Below are 19,360 nucleotides of genomic sequence, written 5' to 3' on the forward strand. Positions count from 1 at the left end.
GCGTCGGTGTCGATGGCGTTCCCGGCCGCGGCGTTTGCCAGGCGGAGGAGGGCGGGCAGGCTGCGGTGGTGGCTGAACGGGGAGCTCGCGCGGCGCGTGGAGAGGCTGACGTCGGTGAACCCCGTGGTGGCGTGGTGGGCGCGGCTCGCCGTGCGGAAAACGATGTGGGCCGGGGAGCTGCTCGCCGTGTTTGAGGGGCTGCGCGGGTCGGCGTGGAAGTCCGGGGTGGATATCGAGATCGTGGGTACGAGGCCGGTGCCGCAGGTGATTGCGAGGAGGTGGGCGGATTGGAACGGGGTGCCTATGGAGGAGAGTGTGAGGGCGCGTGAGGGGATCACTTGCTCGGTATAACGTTTGGTTTAGGTTCAGCAGGGCCATTTTGTTTTATGACGAGTTGGCTGGATAGGAGTTCGAGGAATATGCCATTTCAGCGTCATGGTACATGGAATTCCAAGCAGGCATGGATGAGTGTGAGACCCTAGATGAGGCTTCTATGAAATTCAGGAGGAAATGGCAGGCATATGGAAGGGCAATATCATCAGCATTAGGATAGAAGGAAAGGACAGTTAAAACGATAATCATCAATGGCAAAATCATCATTTCATCAACCTCGAAGAGCAGCATGAGTGTGAGCGACAAAGGGACAACCAACATTCTGCTGCCAGTTCCAACCAACGGTATATCCTGAGCTGTCGGGGAATGTGAGCAACCGAACTGCATCAACCGCATACTATAGTACACTACTGTTTGTGCTGAGGCAACGACTAGGAGGCTCATCAGCCAAGACTGTCCGGTCATTGAACGGTTATGTACGGGCCCTGATGATACAGTCTTGGCGGCGTCGGAACTTATGTGGAAGATGCAGCACTGCGGGCATTCCCGCACGCTTAACGCTTTTTGGACCATGTCAGCCACCAGTGACATGATTGGGTGGCCACCGGCCCTTGATTGACACACAGCTCTCAGGAATGCCGCGATAGGGTTACAAGGTCAGGTAAGTCCAATGCCGACTTATTGGAAGTTCGTTGCAGAGACTCGACATCTGATCTCTGGATGTGGACAGCATCATGGTAAGTATGTTGGAACACCCAGTGCTCATCTCCCAGCCGAGAATCGGAGAGCACTCCCTTCGACTGTCTCGAACTTTTTCGACAGCTTTGGCCAGTTGGAGTCGAGACCGTTCCGCGGGTGCGGAACTCGGCACATTCGTACCGAGGCCCTTGCCTGGCTACCTACCTAGAGACGGAAGTGGGTCCCCGAATGCGGCCTTACTGCAGACCTGTGATGCCGGAAATAACAAGACTTTTCCACTCCCAGGCTCGTTGGGAAACATCAGTGTCGAAGCAACGAATGATGAAAGCAGCAGCCTGCACAGGCCCCACCCTCAAATCAACGTTCTTAACTGGGCAGGCATCGCATCTTTATTTTTTCGTCTCACACGCTAGGCACTTTTGGCAGGTACTATGAGGGGGGACTGTCTTGATATTTTGGGGGGATTACAAATCTTTCCTTCCTTGGCTTGAAGAAATCCCCCAAGTTCAGTTGCATCAATATAATGAAAATTGATCCTTCCTCGATTCTTAACCATTCGTTCTGAAGCGGTAGGCCGAAGGTGCCGTTGCCATTCATTTCCCTTGAGCTCCACAGTCCGCGCCTCCGAACATCGGAACCGAGACACCCTGCCAGCCAGCAAACCGAGCAGAAGGCTGGAGCCATGACTGACCTCAAAGACTTGGAGAAGGAGGCCCAAGTCGGTGGTTCAGAGACAACGATAAATGAGAACTTGACCGAGTCAGGGGAGGAATCACCTCAGCTCCGCCCGTTGAAAGAGACGGCGAGTCGTCACAGCCGTCGAAGCCAGGCAGCCCACTCCGACCCATATGACTCAGATCCGTATGAGGCTCTCGAAAGAGCCTTCAGCCCGGATCTAGAGATAGAGGCCGAGCACGCCGGCCATGAGCCGATATCTCGTGCCCGGACGGGGACGAGTTTTGGCAGCACCGCCTCGAGACATCCCGACTTTGAAGTCGTTTTCGAGCCTGATGACCCCTTGAACCCCAGAAACTGGTCTCTGGCATACCGCGGGTGGACACTCTTCTCCGTGTCCATCTCATGTTGGGTCGTTGTTCTGTACAGCACCAGCTATACCGCGTCAATACCAGGGCTGATGGAAGAGTTCAACATAAAGAGCTCAACCACCGTCACCCTTGGCGTCACGACTTACCTTCTCGGCCTCGCTGTCGGTAGTCTGATCGTTGCCCCCATGAGTGAGCAGTATGGACGCCGACCCGTATATCTTATATGTCTCTTTGCTTTCACGCTGCTTGTCCTCCCCTGTTGCCTGGCGACATCTTTGACCGAGATCCTGATCGTGAGATTCTTCGGGTAAGACTTGGCGCAAACCCCCTCGGCCCCCCCTCCTGAATAGCCATGTCCTGACTTGGTGGTGCAGGGCCATATTCGGATCTGTCATGGTATCGAACAGCCCCGGAACCGTGGTGGACATTTCAACTGAAGAGTACCGCGCCCTGGGCATGTCCCTGTTCAGCATCGCGCCCATGAATGGCCCCGTCAGTGGCCCCGTCATTGGCGGCTTCGTCTTCCAGTATCTCGGATGGAGATGGGATAATTGGCTTGTCCTGATCCTAGGCGGCGTCGTCACCTTGATCATGACTACGGTCAAGGAGACATATGCACCCGCAATCCTGATGAAAAAGGCTGCCCAGATGCGGAAGGAGCTTGACGACGACCGATGGTGGTGCCGTTACGAGCAAAAGATCTCGACACTTGAGCTTATCAAGATCAACCTCAGCCGACCATTCGTTTTGAGCTTTACCGAGCCGATCCTGTGGTTCTTCAATGTCTGGTGAGTATAAACCTATATATATATAAATACATATGGATTACGGCATCGGACTTTCTCTAACGCGAAACCAAATTACAGGATATCTCTCCTTTATGGCATTTTGTAGGCATCTCCACCCAACCAAAGTATGGAAACCCGATGAATGACTGACTGTGTCGACTCCCAGGTATCTATGCTTCGTCGCATATCCGATTGTGTTCTCCCAGCACCGTGGATGGGGTCCGGGGATTTCCGGCCTTGCCTTCGTCGGCATCGGAATCGGCACCGTGATCGCGATTGCGTGCGAGCCACTCTGGCGGCACATCATCAACTCGCACGCGAAAGACCCGGAGACAGGAAGAGCTCGCCCAGAAGCGACGGCATCTATCATGTGCATATCTGCTATCTTGACACCGATCGGGCAGATTGTCTTCTCCTGGACGTGTCTTCCGGCCACCATCCACTGGGCGATCCCCATCGCCTTTGGTATCCCCTTCGGCCTAGGGTGAGAAACCCACAGCACAGTCCTCCTTCTGACAGACAGAGATGCTGACCTTCCCTCAAAAAGAAATACCCTTGCGTTCATCTACGGCTCCAACTACCTCGCCGGCGCCTACGGCATCTACGCCGCGTCGGCGCTGGCGGGCAACACGGTGGCGCGCTCGATCTTCGGCGCCACGCTGCCCCTCGCCGGGCCGGCCATGTACGAGCGGCTCACGCCGCAGTGGGCGGGCACGCTGCTCGGCCTGCTAGAGGTGTGCCTCATCCCGATCCCGTTCATCTTCTACCGGTACGGCGAGAAGATTCGGTCCAAGAGCAGGGTGATCCGGCAGATGAGGGAGGACCAGGCCAAGAACGAGAGCAGGCTGGCCAAGCAGGTGCTGAGGTTGGAGAGGAAGGCACAGAGGGAGAAGGCGGCCGGCGGTGATACAGGTGATCGTGACGAGGCCGGTGTTTTGGGGGAAGCAACGGGAAATGATGCTGCCGGGAGTGAGAAATGATGTGGGGGAGTCATTCATTCCGGTGTGCTAATCACTAACTAGGTGGGTAGGTAGCAACTTGGACTACACACTTGCAGCAACCTTTCGAGGCCCATGCCTAAACTGAGTGAATCTCTGCTTGCGGTACCCATCCCCCTGTTTCTTCTTCTGCCTACTCCAGCGTGAACTCCAACGAGTCGTCCTCCATCAAATGCTCGGCCATGCCGTAACGCTTGCATTGCAACCTGTGACAGTCGTTCATGATTAGCTCACACCAACTCTCTCCCAAATGTATTCAATGACGTGCGGGGGATACTGACGACCAGAAGAGGCTGCCGGTCGCGATATGTCGGAAGCTCAGAATCACCCGTTTGGCAATGTTCGACGTCTCGGGGCCCACGTTCCTGGAGCTGAAGCGAACCGACAAGGTATCCAGAGCCTGCCCGAGCGACGCGGCCGCCTCTTTGATACGGAACGTGACGTGGTCGACCGCCATGTCCATGCGTCCGTTGGCGAGGCCGCTGTACAGGATCGGGAGAGCGCTGAAGACGAACCCTGCTTTCTGCTTCAAGGTTAGCGTTCGTTAATTCGAGGGGTTGGGGGGTGCGTTGGGGCTGCAATGCTGCTCACGATCTCCTTCTTGACGGACACCAAGTCGTTGGTCCTGCAAGGATGTTAGCCTGGAGGTCAAGCACCTAGGGCTGGGAAGTTAACCCACATGCTGACAATGATGTCTAGCGATTTGCATGCCGTCTTGTACTCCGTTGACTCGATGAAGTGTGCTGGGAGGTATCCTCCAGCGGCAAATCTATTTCATGGTCAGTCAACTACGTCCCCGAAAAAAATCGTGAAGGGATGGCTTACTCGAGCATGCCGATCAGGGGCCCAACACCGCCGACGCGGGCTCGCAGCTCCCAGTACTCGAGCCACTGCGGAGTGCGCCCCGCCTCGATCATGACCTTCTCCTCGGCCGTGGCATCGATGTACTGGTGCATACAGTCACGAAGGCGGCGGCGTTGCTCTAGAATTGTTTCCCGTCAGCCTCAGGGGCCCTATCAAGTCGGATCTCGGGGCTTACAGACCCTCGTTATACGTCGACCAGACGGCATCGGCGACGACGAGGAAGTTCTTGGCGAAGGACAGCTCACAAAAGGTCTCGGGTAGGTTAGGGTAGGCGCCGATGCCGAGCGACTTGTTGATAAACATCTTCATGTCGCGGCGGAGCATCACGGACTGCTGCGGGTCGCGGCGGTTGTACAGCTCGACCAGGTCGTCGAAGATGCCCTGCCAAATCACCATGTAGCAGAGGATTCGGAGCTGGGAGTAGTCCACGTGGGGCCAGAACCTGGACAAGGCTATCAGTTAGACTGGCCGGAAGCCTCGAGAAAATGGTGGCGGGGCGGTTGGGGAGGGAGTGGCTCTACATTGAGACGACCATGGCCGGGTCGGCATCTCGGACCTTGTTCCTGAGGTTCTCACTGGGAAGCAACCTATTCCACACCCTTTGTGTTAGAGTCCATTTGATCACCAACAAACTACTTTTGAAGCAGACTTCTTGCAAGGGGTGACTTCAGAGGAATCCTTACTTTGACAGCTTGTTTTCCACCGCAACCTTCAGCCTCGGGTAACTGGCGTTGACCTCGTGCGGCCAGCCAACGAAGATGGAGAACAGGCTGGGGATCACGACCTTCTTGCCTCTCAGCTTGTTCAGGAGGATCTCGGTAATATCTTCATTGGTTGTGTTGGCCGAGGTGTTCAGACTTGGGCCTGCTGACGGCAAGGGCGATGCCATGACTGCAGTTTTGTTGTTATTGTTGCGAGTAACCCTATTGTCAAGATTGGTGTTGTCTTTTTTAGAATTGTCAGGACTGAGGTTTGGTTTAGATTTTTTTTCAGGCTGACCTCTGGGCTTTTTATACTTGAGGGCAAGGTGAAAGTGAATTCAAGGTCACATTCAAATAATGGTATGTTTACTCAAAATTCATTCACCTTGGTGAAGGTGCTACTTGTGAGTTCGATGTGAGTTTGTTGTCAACCGAGTCAGGCCTGACTCTTGGTGAATAAAGGGGCTGGTGAATTTGGTAAATAAGTACCTAGATACCCAGTGTCAACCTGAACATTGATTCAACTGACCTCCTGTGGGTCTTCTGAGAGTCCCAGCATTAGTGAATGTCAGGATAGGCATCAGCGAGGCGAAAGAGCACCGTTTTTGACAGCCAGTGAACCGCAGGTGTAGGACAGACAGGACGGACAGCTTGATAGAGAGAGTGAAGGGAACATTCCCATATAGAACAGTCGGCAAGAGAGACCATGATCAGATAATGAAAGTGACCAGCTCCTTTATTAATCAGGGGTACAGTAGGAAATCAGATCTCGGTATCCAGCCTAGAAGCCCTCACCCATCGCCCTGCTGCCTATCCAATCAGACTCTTGACACTCGATGCAATTGGAGAGACCGAGGGTCAGACAGCTTTGACTTGGCCAACACATCATCAGGCCAACACTGTTGTCTGTTGAGTAGCTGCCGAAGGTGTACCCCCAGACCCAGTGTCGCAGATGTAAAAGTTGGCGAACTGAGAACCATAGTTGACGAGAAAGCCGTTCCATTCATGGGTCAAGATCTGATGAGGTCCATCCGATCCGGGAGAAGATGCGTATTTGCCAGAGAGCTCTTTAGCCGCCACCGACAACCAAAACCCAGCTTCAGATCCTCTCCCGAGTAAGCCTCATACTTAAAGAGCTTCCGGCATGCGTCAAACCATCTCAGGCGGATCGCGGCCATAGCAAAAGTGGAGCGGAAGACCATTGCAACATCTCAACACCCAGGATCAAAAATTCGGGGTCGTTGTTAATTTTCAGGTCCCTCATCCGTTCCTTCATGTGATGGATGCGGAAGATAGTCCGGATCTTTAATATGGCAATGGAACAAGGCTTAATTTAAACGTCATATTTACCGTTCCCACATCCCCGCTTGGAAAGATCCCACTGAAAGTGATATATCAGATGCCCCGTCGAGGCATCACGGTGCTGCTGCAACACGACCCTCGCTCTGGGAGTGTTTGATATTCCCACCGTGATCTCATGTCCTTTTCGTGAGTGGCCAGCTTAATTAAGCCAGCGACAATGCTTGGACCCCTCCACCTCTCGTGCCTGCTAGCCTTGCTAGCAGGTTCGGCCTCTCAGGTTTATGCCTCATTGCAGGTCGTGCCTGGGGGCACCTGGACGGCGGTACGAATAGAGCGGATCCCGTTGTCCTAAGCTCAATCTCAAGAGGCCAGCAGCTGAATATCTCCCTGCGGCACACAGTCCAACGGCGAGCACCTCAACGCCCACGGCACGGGCGCGATCCGCGTCAACGGGACCTACTATATCATCGGCGAGGACAAGAGCGGCGGCTCGGCCTTCCAGAACGTCAACTGCTACTCGTCGACCGACCTGGTCCGCTGGAAGTACGAGGGCGCACTGCTGTCGCGCACAGCCAGCGGTGATTTGGGTCCTAACCGCATCGTCGAGAGGCCGAAGGTGCTGTATAACGACAAGACGGGCAAGTACGTCTTGTGGATGCACGCCGACAGCAGCAACTACGGCGACGCGAAGGTCGGTGTTGCGACGGGGGATTCGGTCTGCGGGAAGTATAGTACGACCGCCTGCCTGTCGTCGTGTGGTGTAGGACCGGCTAGTGTGCGCATCGAGTTGGTATGATGGCTGACACGAGGACGTTTCTATGGCAGCCTACCTGCGCAGCTTCCGGCCGCTCGGCTTCCAAAGCCGAGATATGGGGCTCTTCAAGGATGACGACGGGACAGGCTACCTCCTGACTGAAGACGTAGGCTCCCGCCCCGCGCCCCTTCTGGAGAGGCTCTGGACGGCTAAGCGCCCGTGCTCTCTTGAAGTAAGCATTCGCTGATGGGCAGCCCTCTGGCAGAGAGACAACGGCCTTCGCATCAACAAGCTCACGGACGATTACCTCGACATCGCGGGCTCGACCTCGACCTACCTATGGAAAGACCATATCGAGTCGCCAGCCATGGTCAAGATCCAGGGGCGGTACTACATGTTCGGGAGCCACCTGACAGGGTGGGACCCCAACGATAACGTGCGTATACCACGGTCCAAAGAGGCTTGAAGCCGACCAAGTCTCCGAACTTGTATCCGTAGGGAAGATAAACACCCCCTAACACGAGCAAAACAATAGATCTATAGCACCTCCACCTCCCTAACATCGGGTTGGTCCTCCTGGCAGACGTTCGCCGACTCCGGGTCGAACACGTACAGCTCGCAGGCGGCCTACATCCTGGACTACGGTGATGGCAACGTCGTGTACATGGGCGACCGCTGGGTGTCCTCGAACTTGCAGGCGTCGACGTACATGTGGCTACCGCTGACCATCTCGGGCGCCAAGGTGACGATGAAGAACGCCGAGGCCTGGGTGCCCAACCTGAGCAGCAGCTCTGGGGGGGCCGGCGCGTGGTCCCAGCCGCCGGCCGACACGTCGTACGAGGGCGAGAAGGCGGCCTACTCGGGCGGGGCGAGGGACGTCAGCTGCTCCGGGTGCAGTGGCGGGAAGGCGGCGGGATACCTCGGGGGTACGGACAACCCGGGCAAGCTCAGCTTCAGCGGGGTTAAGAGCGACGCCGGAGGGTTGACGACGGTGAAGATCAAGTACAACAATGGGGATAGCAGCCCCAGGTATGCCAACGTCATCGTCAACGGGGGTAGTCCGGTCAAGCTGGCGTTCGAGCCGAATAGCGGGAATCCGAGTATCAGCACGCTGAATGTGGAGCTAAAGGCCGGGAGTGAGAACACGGTCGTCTTCGAGGGGATCGATGGTGGTTGGGGGCCGGATGTTGACCGCCTGTTGGTGCCAGTGCAGTAAGGGTAGACGCTGTATATGCGATCCTGCAGACGCTGTAAATATGTTCCTTAACCAGTCCAGGTGCTACTTTTCGCTTTCGCCGCCACGCTGGATTTCGGAGGGACACATTGAGTCGAATCCAATCGGGCGAAGATCGAGGAACGCTTCCGCCCCGAGGGACCGGTTCCGAGGATATGCGCGTTCAACCTGCGTTGGCTCACACACCATGTGGGTCAAGTCTCTTTTGTCCGGTCGTCCGGCCCGGGCCAACAACCACTGGCGTCACAAGGTGCTACGGCACCCCTGAGGCGGACCGAGCGCTAATTAGCGGACGCCACCGAAGCGCGCTCCCCTCTCTCTGGCCGTGAAAAATTGGGGCTTCACTTGGAGACAGCTCGGAACTGCCGAGCTTGGGTTGTTGGTGGCATAAAGTTTCTCAGTTTCCCCCAAGTCTAGCCCGCACCGACTTGTGCATGACAGTTATGATCACTAGGGCAACGTCCTGCAGTCTGCCGGGTAGTGGTGACGTTATGGTTGTTTCGATAGCCAAGGCGATTTGATATGCGCCCGATCTGAAGCTGATGAACCTGGTGCGTGAGTGGTGACAGGCTGGTGTGATGCAGTTCTAAATGGGAAGAATTGATGATTGATCTTCCATCCCGTGCCGCCTGACAAGCTAAATCGGGAAATTGAGCAAGACGGTGACGAAGGTGGGCTGAGGACTGCAATCGAGAATCCCTCTCAAAATTGGACCATCTGAAGGTTGAGATCTCCATGTGTCTGCCGATCGGCATGGGCAATGGATTGCTTCCCACGTTGTAACTAGTAGTGTGCATAACCAACGTCTCGATATTTGCATGAAGCTGACAAGTCGCATGTTTCCATCTCTAGCTCTTTCACAGCGAATCTGATCTGACACTGAAAATTTAAGTTGGCAACTCTGAGTCATGACGAAATATTCATTTCCGGTTGTCATTCCCCCTTTCCCTTTGTCTCTTTGCTGCGGGTCTTAGTTTGCCGCGGGTCTGAGATTTGACAAATGCCCTACCTAATTACAGACAGGATCATGCATGTCAGCCATTTTGCCTCTCCACCGAGAAGAGATTCATCAGCTTAAGAGCGCCCAGCTTCTTCCCGATATCAGTGCTAACGTAACGATGTGAGACATGCGCGCTGCCCTGGATGTGAGGGCGGGAGTAGTGGGGCTGGCCTCGTGCCAGTTTGGGCAGCCGTAGCGGGCTGGCACTACGGGCTGGCAGTACGGGCTGCTACTATTCGCACGGACATATCCGTCCACAGACAGTAATGTGTAGATTGTGGGTTCTCTTCAGATTGATCAGTTTGACGAGGCCTGTGTCCCTTCTCGGGAGTATCGTAAATTAATTCGGCGCAAAACCTAGGCAGACCGAATGCACCCTCTTTTGCTTCCAATTTTCCGATTCTTTTTAGAAAATGCTCCTTTTCTCCCGCACACGCATGATATCAATGTATAGGTAATGGATACATTGGGAGAGGGGGGTCATGGGGTGGGGTGGCAAACTTGGTAAGGCGGTGAGCGGGCCCAATTGGGGCCTCCAAATGTCCTCCAATCCGGATGCTCCTGCCCCTGTCATTATACCCGGGTTATCCATGGTGTCTCTGGCCTGACCAGTGACAGAGCAACACCTCTCTCCCTCATCCAAACCCCTGCAGAAGTCTCAAACAGCGCAGTTAGGTACTTTTCGATGGCGATCGCTCCCAATAATTCTCAGCTGTGCCTCCCCTGTTTTGGTGTCTGCGATGTTTCAAGACCTCGAGGTTCGTATTTCTTTCTTCTCTTCATTGTATGTCCCTGCCCAAATGGATGAGGCTGGAACTGTACATCCGTACATACCGTAAACCGTCTTATTAGGGCAGGCTTGACTATCATCGGTTGCGCCTTCTCCTCTAGTGTACCAGGACCATCCCATCATCCCCACCGCCTCTCCCGGACCCCTTTCTTTGTTGGACCGGTGGTGAAGGAGGGAGACGGGCATTATGAAGGTGGAAGAGATATAGGTAGGTATCATAGGGAGGTAGGTTGCTATGTATGTAATCTGTACCCTACGGTACCTCTCCATACCACCTGCCGCACCACGCAGCCAAGTAAACCACTTTCGTAATTCCGTCTGAAGGTTGAAAGACGGAAGAGAGGAGAGCTCAGACCTCATACCCCACCTCCCCCAACTCGCATCCATCCTTCAAGACAGGAACCAAAAACGAATCTAAAAAAAAAAAAAGCCCCGAAGAGTCAGTCCTTCTAATCAGGTACCCCCCTCACCTGACAGGCCGTGTTTGACCCCCATCAGTCTCATCCCTATCCACATCGTCCATTCTCATTGAGCATTCGGTTCTATTCCGACCTCCTACACATCTGCAACCACCTTTTCTGTTATCCTTTCAATCTTCTTGTCTGTGTTTTTATTTTTTGCCTATCACACGCACAGAAGGCGGCCCATCAATCCTGCAATTCTGTTCTGCGCCATTCACAGCTCCCAGGGCGGGCCTTCTCCCAGCCACAGAGACAGCCAGCCGATGCGACGCATGCCCACCCACACCTGAGACAGGGTACCAGGACCCCTCTCCAAGACAATCAACACGCCGACCTGACAATTAAGACAAAGACGCCGTTCAGACATCGGGGCAAGCCTTTAACTGCATCGGCGGCAGTATCAGCATTTTTTCGTCCCGTCCGTCAGGCGCCAGCGAGATTAACTCTCACAATCTAGCCGCCCCATTGCCAACTGGGCTACTTATCTTGACCTCAGCGATTTCTCGTGCGACAGAGGGCCATTCACACACACTCTTACCCTCTTGCCCTCTTCCCCTGGCTACACCGACACCGACCAGGAGCCACGTTGTGCGACCAACACCTGCCCCATAGCGCCGTGATTCTCCCGCCGAGCCGTATATAACCTTCTTTTTCGTCTTCGCACCGCGTTCGCGTTCGCTCCCTATCGGTATTGGGATTGGGATTCGACGCAGCATCGAACCGGCTCCCTGAAGGCGCTTTCTACTCTTCGACCTACCCGACGACCTTTGTCGCGCCCCTCGAATTCTGATACCTTTTGCGCTTCTCAACTCAATCTGGTGTGCAGCATTGCCCCACATCGCTGGAGCATCGGGCTCTGAAGCCTGACCCTCACTTGGTCTTCGATACGGCATCGCGAATATGTCTGTCATGTTGCAGACCCCTTCGCGAGCCTCGACTGCCTCCTCGTCCTCCTTCCAACCAATCTCCCGACAGAACACCATGTCGTCTTACGATGGCTCGCGGTCCGCCCGCCAGTCTAAGAGATACTCCATGTCGGCGCTGTACATGTCCATGTCTGCGAATGACTCGGACATGGTCATCGAGGATGAGCTTGCTAAGGGTATGTTGTTCCCAGCGAAGGCCCCTGCCCTTCACTTGTGTATGTGTGTGTGCGTGTGTGTGTGTGATACTGACCTTCTACATAGCGCAAAAGATTCTGCGGGACTTGAAGTCTAAAATCTCCTCGCAGTCAAAAAAGAATTTCGTCCTCGAGAAGGACGTCCGGTACTTGGATTCGCGAATTGCCTTGCTGATCCAGAATCGCATGGCTCTCGAGGAGGTGCGTTGCTGTACATTTTCTGCCTTCGAGGCCTCTTGCTCACCTGTTCTCGCAGCAAAACGAAGTCGCAAGCCACCTTGAAGATGCCACTGAAATGCAGGAAGGCGTGTTCCCCAACGACGACAAGACGCAAAAGTATGGCAACTTGATGTTCCTGCTGCAATCCGAGCCAAGACATATTGCGCATCTCTGTCGCTTGGTGTCAATGTCCGAGATCGACTCGCTGTTGCAGACGGTCATGTTCACCATCTACGGAAACCAATACGAGAGCCGCGAAGAGCATCTTCTCCTTACCATGTTCCAAGTAGGTGATCTGACTCGATTCGCATCATTGATAGATATGACTGACGCTGGATGACAGTCCGTCCTGACCTACCAATTCGACAATACCCCTGAATACTCCTCTCTCCTACGCGCGAACACCCCCGTCTCGCGAATGATGACTACCTACACAAGACGAGGTCCCGGCCAGAGTTTCCTGAAGACGATCCTTCATGACAGAATTAACAGCCTGATCGAACTGAAGGACCTCGATCTGGAGATCAACCCGCTGAAGGTCTATGAGCGCATGATCGAGCAGATCGAGGAAGATACCGGCAGTCTCCCGGCTTCGATGCCTAAGGGCATAACACAGGAGCAGGCGGCCGATAATCCTCAGGTCCAGGCCATCATCGAACCCCGACTGACGATGCTGACCGAGATAGCCAATGGGTTCCTGGCGACCATCATCGACGGCTTGGACGAGGCGCCCTACGGGATCAGGTGGATCTGCAAGCAGATTCGGAGCCTGACCAAGAGAAAGTACCCTGACGCCAACGATCAGGTTATTTGCACACTGATCGGGGGCTTCTTCTTCCTTCGCTTTATCAACCCGGCCATTGTCACGCCCAAGTCCTACATGCTCATTGATGGAACCCCAGCCGAGAAACCGCGCAGGACCCTGACCCTGATCGCCAAGATGTTGCAGAACTTGGCTAATAAACCCTCGTATGCGAAGGAGCCATATATGGCCAAGCTGCAGCCCTTCGTCCACGGGAACAAGGACCGGGTCAACAAGTTCATGCTGGATCTTTGTGAAGTCCAGGACTTCTACGAGAGCCTCGAGATGGACAACTATGTTGCGCTGTCGAAAAAGGACCTCGAGCTATCCATCACCCTGAACGAAATCTATGCCATGCATGGCCTCATCGAGAAACATACGGGCGAGCTCTGCAAGGACGACAACTCGCATCTGTCTATTATCATCTCGGAACTCGGCTCAAGCCCTCCACAAGTCCCTCGGAAGGAAAACAGAGTCATCAACCTTCCCCTCTTCAGTCGATGGGAGACTGCCCTCGACGGCCTCACGGCGGCACTCGACATCACGCAGGAAGAGGTCTTCTTCATGGAGGCCAAGTCCATCTTTGTGCAGATTATGCGGTCCATCCCGCAAAACGTGGCGGTTTCGAAGAGGCCACTCCGCCTGGAGCGCGTCGCCGACGCCGCGGCAACATCTCGTAATGATGCGGTCATGGTCCGCAAGGGCATCCGGGCGATGGAGCTGTTGAGTCAGCTGCAAGAGCTCAAGGTGATCGATAAGAGTGACCAATTCAGCCTGCTCCGCGATGAAGTTGAGCAGGAGCTGCAGCATCTGGGCAGCCTCAAAGACGGTGTTATCGTGGAAACGGCAAAGCTTGAGGAGGTCTACAAGACAATCCGCGATCATAACTCGTATCTGGTCGGACAGCTTGAAACGTACAAGAGCTACCTGCACAATGTTCGAAGCCAGAGCGAGGGCACCCGCCGGAAACAGCAGAAGCAACAGGTGTTGGGCCCTTACAAGTTCACGCACCAGCAACTCGAGAAGGAGGGCGTCATCCAGAAGAGCAATGTTCCCGATAACCGGAGGGCGAACATATACTTCAACTTTACCAGTCCGCTGCCGGGGACATTTGTCATCTCGCTGCATTACAAGGGTATTTATTTTGTCCCCCATCTTGGCTTAAAATGTTCTATGGGCTTGCGCTAATTCGACCTGCAGGACGGAATCGCGGCTTGCTCGAGCTCGATCTCAAGCTCGACGATTTGCTGGAGATGCAGAAGGACAACCAGGATGATCTGGATCTGGAGTACGTCCAGTTTAACGTTCCGAAAGTCCTCGCTCTCCTCAACAAGCGGTTCGCTCGAAAGAAGGGCTGGTAAAACCGGTGGTGGATACCAAGATGAACGACTCCTTACGCGCATCCTCGACATTCATCTGCTTCCAGGTTGGAGTTCTGGCGTTCTGTCTACAGGGCAAATCTTGATACCAATTGTCACGTTTCCTTCCTTTCCTTTTGTCTCATTGCGGGTTATGTATACAGCAACCTACGGAATTTCGTCGCTACCTTTTCGCCTCCGATGCCCTTCGGATCTAGCCTGCCTGCGTTATGGACACTGCAAGACTGGAACGTTTCATCCGACCGACCTCTGTCCTAGGTCGATCCAAAACCGAAAAGGAGAGGCCTTGTTCTTTACTTTCGGCTTGACAAGTGGGGACATATCTCTCCCACCTGCTTATTTCATATTTCATATTTTTCGTTTTCTTTCTCTTTTCTCCCCTCCGCTTGGGCAGATTTTGCGTCCGTCCTTCAGTTCGATCTTCCCTCGCCTTCTCGTGGAATACGGAAAACGGAAATGGGCGCGGCTGTGGACATCTTGACCAATCGAACAATCACTTTCAACCTAATATGATCTCTTCTGAAGCAGACGAATGAGAGGTACAGAAGAATGCCGGGCCTGAGATATAAAAGGCAGGGAAGGAAGCAGTGCGCTCCAGTCGGCTTGATAGATTTTTACACCGTGTCGTCAAGGTTTGGCCTGCCCGGCAGAGAATTGGGACATGGCCTGGATGAGGCAGATGGTGGTTTGATGTTGCTGTGTTGCTGGGTTCTTTGCGTTTGCTTCGGCTGGTCCGGCGGCTGCGGTTGCTTTCAGTTTTTATTTTGGTCGTTGGTGGTTGCTACTATCTCCCGCCTCCGTCTCAACGGCCGGCAGCTTCTCGCGGGGTTTCTTTGCGCCTAGTGTTTGACATGAATAATGGGATCTACTACGTTTCCTTGCGTGTTTTCTCTCCACTTGTCCTCACAGGACGACAACAATATATTCGCTAGTCTCGAGGGAGGATAATGGTTGGCAGACACGTTTGATGGCTTACGCGAGAGGCTAGAGTGAATTGGTAGTCACGTAGGAAAAGAGGAAATTCTCGATTACTATATCTACTCTCTCTCCTATGTACCCTTCGTCGTCGTGAGAACCTGCATGGCCTATTCGCATGCTTAGGATATCTTGTCTAACGGCTCTTCGCGTATTGCACCTCTACTCGATGGAAGGAGGGAAAAAAGGTAGGTGCGCCTGTAAAATTGGGCAGGAGACAGGAAGCAAAATTTAAGACGACCCCTTGACCTCGATCTCGGCAATCAGATCCCCTCCTATCCTAGCAATCTCGGCCAGGATCCCCTCCCGGTTGACCTCCACCTCCACAGCCTCGTCGTCATCGCCGTCGCCCGACCCAGAAGCAGCGACGGGCCGGTACGAGCACGGCAGGTTCGGCCTGAAGGCGCGCCTCCGCGCCTGCGGGTCCCAGACGGCCGCGACGACGGCGTCGTCCTCGGCGCCGTGGAAGAAGAGCAGCGGCCCGCCGACGACGAGCCCGAGGCGCTCGACGAGGAGCCGTGCCGGGTGCGTCCCCTGTGGGAGGGGGACCTGCCCCGTGCGCCGGTCGAGGTTCTTGAAACGCGGGGCGCGGTGGTGGTGCCTCGCGCCCCCTTCCTCTTCCCCGTCTTCTTCTCCGTCGCTGTCGGGATCGGCGGCGTACGTCCTCGCGCAGGCCTTGAGGGCCTTGCGGTCGAGGCGGATGAGGACGTCGTAGTCGCCGAGGGCGGGGGCGAAGAGCGCGCGGGCGACGGGGGCGAGGCCGATCTCTGCGCCGCAGTCCCGGACGAGGCGGGTGGCGCTGCGGGCGAGGGTGGTCATGCGCGTGGCGACGACCTTGGGGGGCGTGGGTTCGCCGGCGAGGGAGGTGTGCGCGGTGCCGGTGCCGCTTCCGCCGCCGTCATGGTTGGTCGCGACGAAGAGGACGGTACGGTTCATGGCCGGGTCGATCTTGCGCCAGGCTTCGAGTCGAGTGGCGACGGCGGCGCGGTCGACAGCGGTGGGCGGAGCGGTGATTGTGGGGTCGTCGGGGTCGGTGGACGAGGTGGTGTCGATGACGAGGGGCTCGGTCCGCCAGTCCCAGCGGGCGAGGAAGAGAAGGGTGCGGAGGAAGCCGGTGGTGGCGCTGGACGGGGCGTCCCAGGGATAGGGGGTGAGGAAGACGTGGAGGGCGAAGAGCTCGATCAAGTCCGGGGCGAAGTGGATGGAGAGTTTGTGCCCGTCGAACCAGGACTTCAAGAGGCGGATGGTCGGCGATAGGGCGGGGAACCGGGTCGCGTAGGTCCGGATGGTCTGGGTGTGCAAGGGTAGGTAGGTATATAGACGGCGGAACGTGGACAGGAGACTGGCACTCTCGGTGCGGACATACTGTTCCAGCGTCTTGTCCTTGGTTCGGCGGTCGAGGAGCGTCTCTTCCAAGTCGCTGTGGACGCGTAGCCGGAATGCAGCCCCAGATTCGTAGACAATATCGAGGTGGGCTAGATTCTCAATATCGAGACGAACATTCTCGACCCCGAGATGGGTTGTAACGTGTGGCTTGGCCTCCTCGAGGAGACTGCCAATCTTCAACAAGAAGGCGATCTTTGCTCGTTGAATGGCCGCCAGGTTGTCCGGCCATTTCCCCGACGCCTCGAAGAAAATAATGACGTCCATAGGGCGCGGGGCGTATTTCGTGGAGGCGAACGAAGGGGGTGTGACGGACGCAAACCGGAGTTCGGGGCAGATGGGTGCCAGTTGTCTAACATGAAGAGGCAAGTCCTCGAGATCACGGACGTCACGCTCGAAAGTCTCGAAGGCCTGTCGTGCTTCACTAAACGCTGGGCCATCGGTGGGCTGGACCGGCAGAAGAGACGGCAATCCTTTGCCATAGAAGCTGAGGTCTTCTACATCGGCCTCCTGGCGAAGGTGACGCCCAAGGATATATCGGATAATCTCCTCGCAGAGCTCGGCCGGAGAGGTCGAGGTCCAGATCAGGGTCTCGAGAATGCTTCCATCCTTGAAGCGTCTAAGCTCGGCTTTGTCACCCCAAAACTGCTGGAATTTCTGGGCCTCCTTCTTGTCTTCAGCAGGAGGGCCATGGTCAACCTGCCGACCCACGTGGGCCGAGTCGAAGATCACCCCAACCAGAATATCTGCGTCTATCGGAGACGCAGGAGAACCAGTCAACGGCCACGACGAGGCGGCTTGGCTGTTCCCTATATAGACGAGCCGAGCTCTATTTCCCAGCGCTCTCTTGACAGTGCTGTAAACCTTGGCACTGAAGGTCCATCCCTGTCCTCGAGATTCGTATGCAGACTGGTCAAACCCTTCACGTAAGCGCAGCTTGACAGTCAGGTCGAATATGTGAGCGGGATGGTCAACTCTGGTGATGAAGGTCGGCGTGAAGTGGTCGGCATGGCTGTCGCTTAAGAGTGCATGCGTCCATTTAGCATGCTGATGGAGCAAGGCTGCGGACCAAGAGCTCATCTTGAAGGCAATATTGAGATGACGCGCCGAGTCGTAGACCACAGGGCCGGCTTCTCGGATAGCCTCTGCCTGCTCCTTGCTGGGGCCTAAGATGCATGGCTTCTTCAGAAAGTTAGTCTCGGCCAAATATTGGATCATGGCTTTGAATAGCTGCGTGCTGTTCAAGGAAGCTGAGAGCAATGCCTGTCCCTTCCGACCCCCAGTCTGTAGTAGAAGAGCCGTGAGGACAGCCCATTCAAAATGCCCAAAGCCACCCAGAGAAACCGAGCCTCCAAGTCCCCGCTGTTGCAGAAAAACCCTCCCCAAGATACAGGCATCCTGGAAGGAAGGACATGCCTTCTCGGCTTGTCGGAGAAGGCGTAGGTAAGGTATGAAGGCACTTTCGGCTTTGAGCGTCGAGTTATAAAATGGCGTTGGAGCTGATGATTTTTTTTTGTCTTCGTCCCCGCCACTGCGGATCAGACAGGAGACCGAAGAGAGTTTCTGCGCTGGGAAATATCCGTCCGGAGCACAAGGTATCAAGCGTATCCGATAACCCAACGGGGAGGCCATTGAATCTGCTCCCTTGCCCGGCTTCTCAGCACTCTGTTTCGTTCCACCTGCCACCTTTGGTGCGACTGCCAGCACTGGCAGCAACGGGTTGCCATTGAGATACTCGTATGTCAGGTCTCCAATACTAGCCCCAAGCTCTTGCTTCAAGGATACCGCGACCTTTGACAGGTAGTAGGCCCTCTTGTAGAAGTATCGAAGATTCAAGTAGTCCTTTTCTTGAAGGACCTCCTCCGGGATCACCAATATCATGTCGACTGCGCGGTCTGCTTGGGACTCGACCATTGTCTTGGAGACATAGCTGCCAACCACGTTCAATTGCGCTGGCTTTGCAAAAGACACCTTGTAGGAACATTCCTTCGGCGGCCTTGGGTCCGGGAAAGGTATTTTTATTCCGTGGGCTTTCTCGAGTTTCGAGGTTGCTTCTGTAATCTGCTGCAAGTCAGTCCTAGCACTTCCAAAGAGAGGTTCTGCATATTATTTACAGGGATAGGTCCATGTGGTTCGATGGCTTCAATTGAGCCTTTTAACCTGTGAAGAAGGTCATCGGCGCCTTCGAAAGCCTTTTCGTGGTCTAGTCTGACCTCCCTCAGGAGCTCTTCCGTCTCCAAGACAAACGACGTTGGTTGTTGGATCCCAGCAGTGATGGCGGATTCGAAAGAGGCCCCATTCATGTGTTCGACCTTCCGTCGTTTTGCTGGGTTGACGTCCATGGTTTCCAGGCTGCGATCGCTTCAAACGTCGAAGAATTGAGGGCAAGTAGCCTGTGATCGTCGTGGGCGATGATGCCTCTGCTGTGCTCTTTTACTTTTTTTTCTGACCCTGGACCCCGATAAGTCGTAAGAATGTTGATGCGCACCGGCGGGGTGATGGATAAGGACAG

General features: G+C 55.0%; 6 protein-coding genes across 6 annotated transcripts; 3 read left to right on the top strand and 3 right to left on the bottom strand.

Moving 5' to 3' along the window:
• Positions 1-91: 91 nt before the first annotated feature.
• QBC33DRAFT_537951 (uncharacterized protein) lies at positions 92-1,011 on the bottom strand. Its single transcript, XM_060427837.1, has one exon. It carries the CDS (start codon positions 922-924, stop codon positions 385-387), a length of 540 nt encoding a protein of 179 aa, XP_060283519.1. The 5' UTR covers positions 925-1,011; the 3' UTR covers positions 92-384.
• A 580-nt stretch (positions 1,012-1,591) lies between these two features.
• Positions 1,592-4,009, top strand: QBC33DRAFT_65168 (mfs multidrug transporter). The gene is made up of 5 exons (XM_060432955.1): positions 1,592-2,385; positions 2,453-2,866; positions 2,945-2,968; positions 3,033-3,350; positions 3,414-4,009. The coding sequence occupies exons 1-5, from the start codon at positions 1,715-1,717 to the stop codon at positions 3,844-3,846; spliced, it is 1,860 nt and encodes a 619-aa protein (XP_060283520.1). The 5' UTR covers positions 1,592-1,714; the 3' UTR covers positions 3,847-4,009.
• Positions 3,715-5,919, bottom strand: QBC33DRAFT_65208 (isoprenoid synthase domain-containing protein). The gene is made up of 9 exons (XM_060432956.1): positions 5,728-5,919; positions 5,412-5,651; positions 5,250-5,315; positions 4,908-5,170; positions 4,690-4,846; positions 4,544-4,633; positions 4,456-4,489; positions 4,146-4,387; positions 3,715-4,070 (listed from the first exon to the last, which is right to left on the bottom strand). Exons 2-9 carry the CDS (start codon positions 5,615-5,617, stop codon positions 3,998-4,000), a joined length of 1,131 nt encoding a protein of 376 aa, XP_060283521.1. The 5' UTR covers positions 5,618-5,651; positions 5,728-5,919; the 3' UTR covers positions 3,715-3,997.
• Positions 5,920-6,948: 1,029 nt separating this feature from the next.
• QBC33DRAFT_578148 (glycoside hydrolase family 43 protein) lies at positions 6,949-8,701 on the top strand (the record flags this gene model as incomplete). The annotated part of the gene is made up of 5 exons (XM_060431038.1): positions 6,949-7,053; positions 7,132-7,462; positions 7,557-7,651; positions 7,751-7,921; positions 8,021-8,701. 5 exons carry the CDS (start codon positions 6,949-6,951, stop codon positions 8,699-8,701), a joined length of 1,383 nt encoding a protein of 460 aa, XP_060283522.1.
• A 2,710-nt stretch (positions 8,702-11,411) lies between these two features.
• QBC33DRAFT_65295 (GTPase-activator protein for ras-like GTPase) lies at positions 11,412-14,578 on the top strand. Its single transcript, XM_060432957.1, has 5 exons — positions 11,412-12,072; positions 12,158-12,291; positions 12,347-12,595; positions 12,653-14,246; positions 14,312-14,578. Exons 1-5 carry the CDS (start codon positions 11,871-11,873, stop codon positions 14,470-14,472), a joined length of 2,340 nt encoding a protein of 779 aa, XP_060283523.1. The 5' UTR covers positions 11,412-11,870; the 3' UTR covers positions 14,473-14,578.
• Positions 14,579-15,491: 913 nt separating this feature from the next.
• On the bottom strand, positions 15,492-19,316 carry QBC33DRAFT_491572 (Nrap protein). The gene is made up of 2 exons (XM_060425474.1): positions 18,963-19,316; positions 15,492-18,909 (listed from the first exon to the last, which is right to left on the bottom strand). The coding sequence occupies exons 1-2, from the start codon at positions 19,188-19,190 to the stop codon at positions 15,697-15,699; spliced, it is 3,441 nt and encodes a 1,146-aa protein (XP_060283524.1). The 5' UTR covers positions 19,191-19,316; the 3' UTR covers positions 15,492-15,696.
• Between the last annotated feature and the right edge of the window lie 44 nt (positions 19,317-19,360).

This window comes from Phialemonium atrogriseum (genome assembly GCF_030411735.1).
Source record: "Phialemonium atrogriseum strain 8032-3 unplaced genomic scaffold QBC33scaffold_12, whole genome shotgun sequence".
NCBI lineage: Eukaryota > Fungi > Ascomycota > Sordariomycetes > Cephalothecales > Cephalothecaceae > Phialemonium > Phialemonium atrogriseum.

Bases quoted from the DNA above. Each gene is read 5' to 3' on its own strand.
- QBC33DRAFT_537951 (XM_060427837.1), bottom strand. From the start codon at position 924: ATGTCACTGGTGGCTGACATGGTCCAAAAAGCGTTAAGCGTGCGGGAA.
- QBC33DRAFT_65168 (XM_060432955.1), top strand. From the start codon at position 1,715: ATGACTGACCTCAAAGACTTGGAGAAGGAGGCCCAAGTCGGTGGTTCA. The intron at 2,867-2,944 runs GTGAGTATAAAC...ACCAAATTACAG, and splicing joins CTGTGGTTCTTCAATGTCTG to GATATCTCTCCTTTATGGCA. The intron at 2,969-3,032 runs GTAGGCATCTCC...GTCGACTCCCAG, and splicing joins TCTCTCCTTTATGGCATTTT to GTATCTATGCTTCGTCGCAT.
- QBC33DRAFT_65208 (XM_060432956.1), bottom strand. From the start codon at position 5,617: ATGGCATCGCCCTTGCCGTCAGCAGGCCCAAGTCTGAACACCTCGGCC. The intron at 4,634-4,689 runs GTAAGCCATCCC...ACCATGAAATAG, and splicing joins CCCCTGATCGGCATGCTCGA to ATTTGCCGCTGGAGGATACC. The intron at 4,071-4,145 runs GTCAGTATCCCC...CGACTGTCACAG, and splicing joins ACCGGCAGCCTCTTCTGGTC to GTTGCAATGCAAGCGTTACG.
- QBC33DRAFT_65295 (XM_060432957.1), top strand. From the start codon at position 11,871: ATGTCTGTCATGTTGCAGACCCCTTCGCGAGCCTCGACTGCCTCCTCG. The intron at 12,292-12,346 runs GTGCGTTGCTGT...CTGTTCTCGCAG, and splicing joins ATCGCATGGCTCTCGAGGAG to CAAAACGAAGTCGCAAGCCA. The intron at 14,247-14,311 runs GTATTTATTTTG...TTCGACCTGCAG, and splicing joins CATCTCGCTGCATTACAAGG to GACGGAATCGCGGCTTGCTC.
- QBC33DRAFT_491572 (XM_060425474.1), bottom strand. From the start codon at position 19,190: ATGGACGTCAACCCAGCAAAACGACGGAAGGTCGAACACATGAATGGG. The intron at 18,910-18,962 runs GTAAATAATATG...GACTTGCAGCAG, and splicing joins AACCACATGGACCTATCCCT to ATTACAGAAGCAACCTCGAA.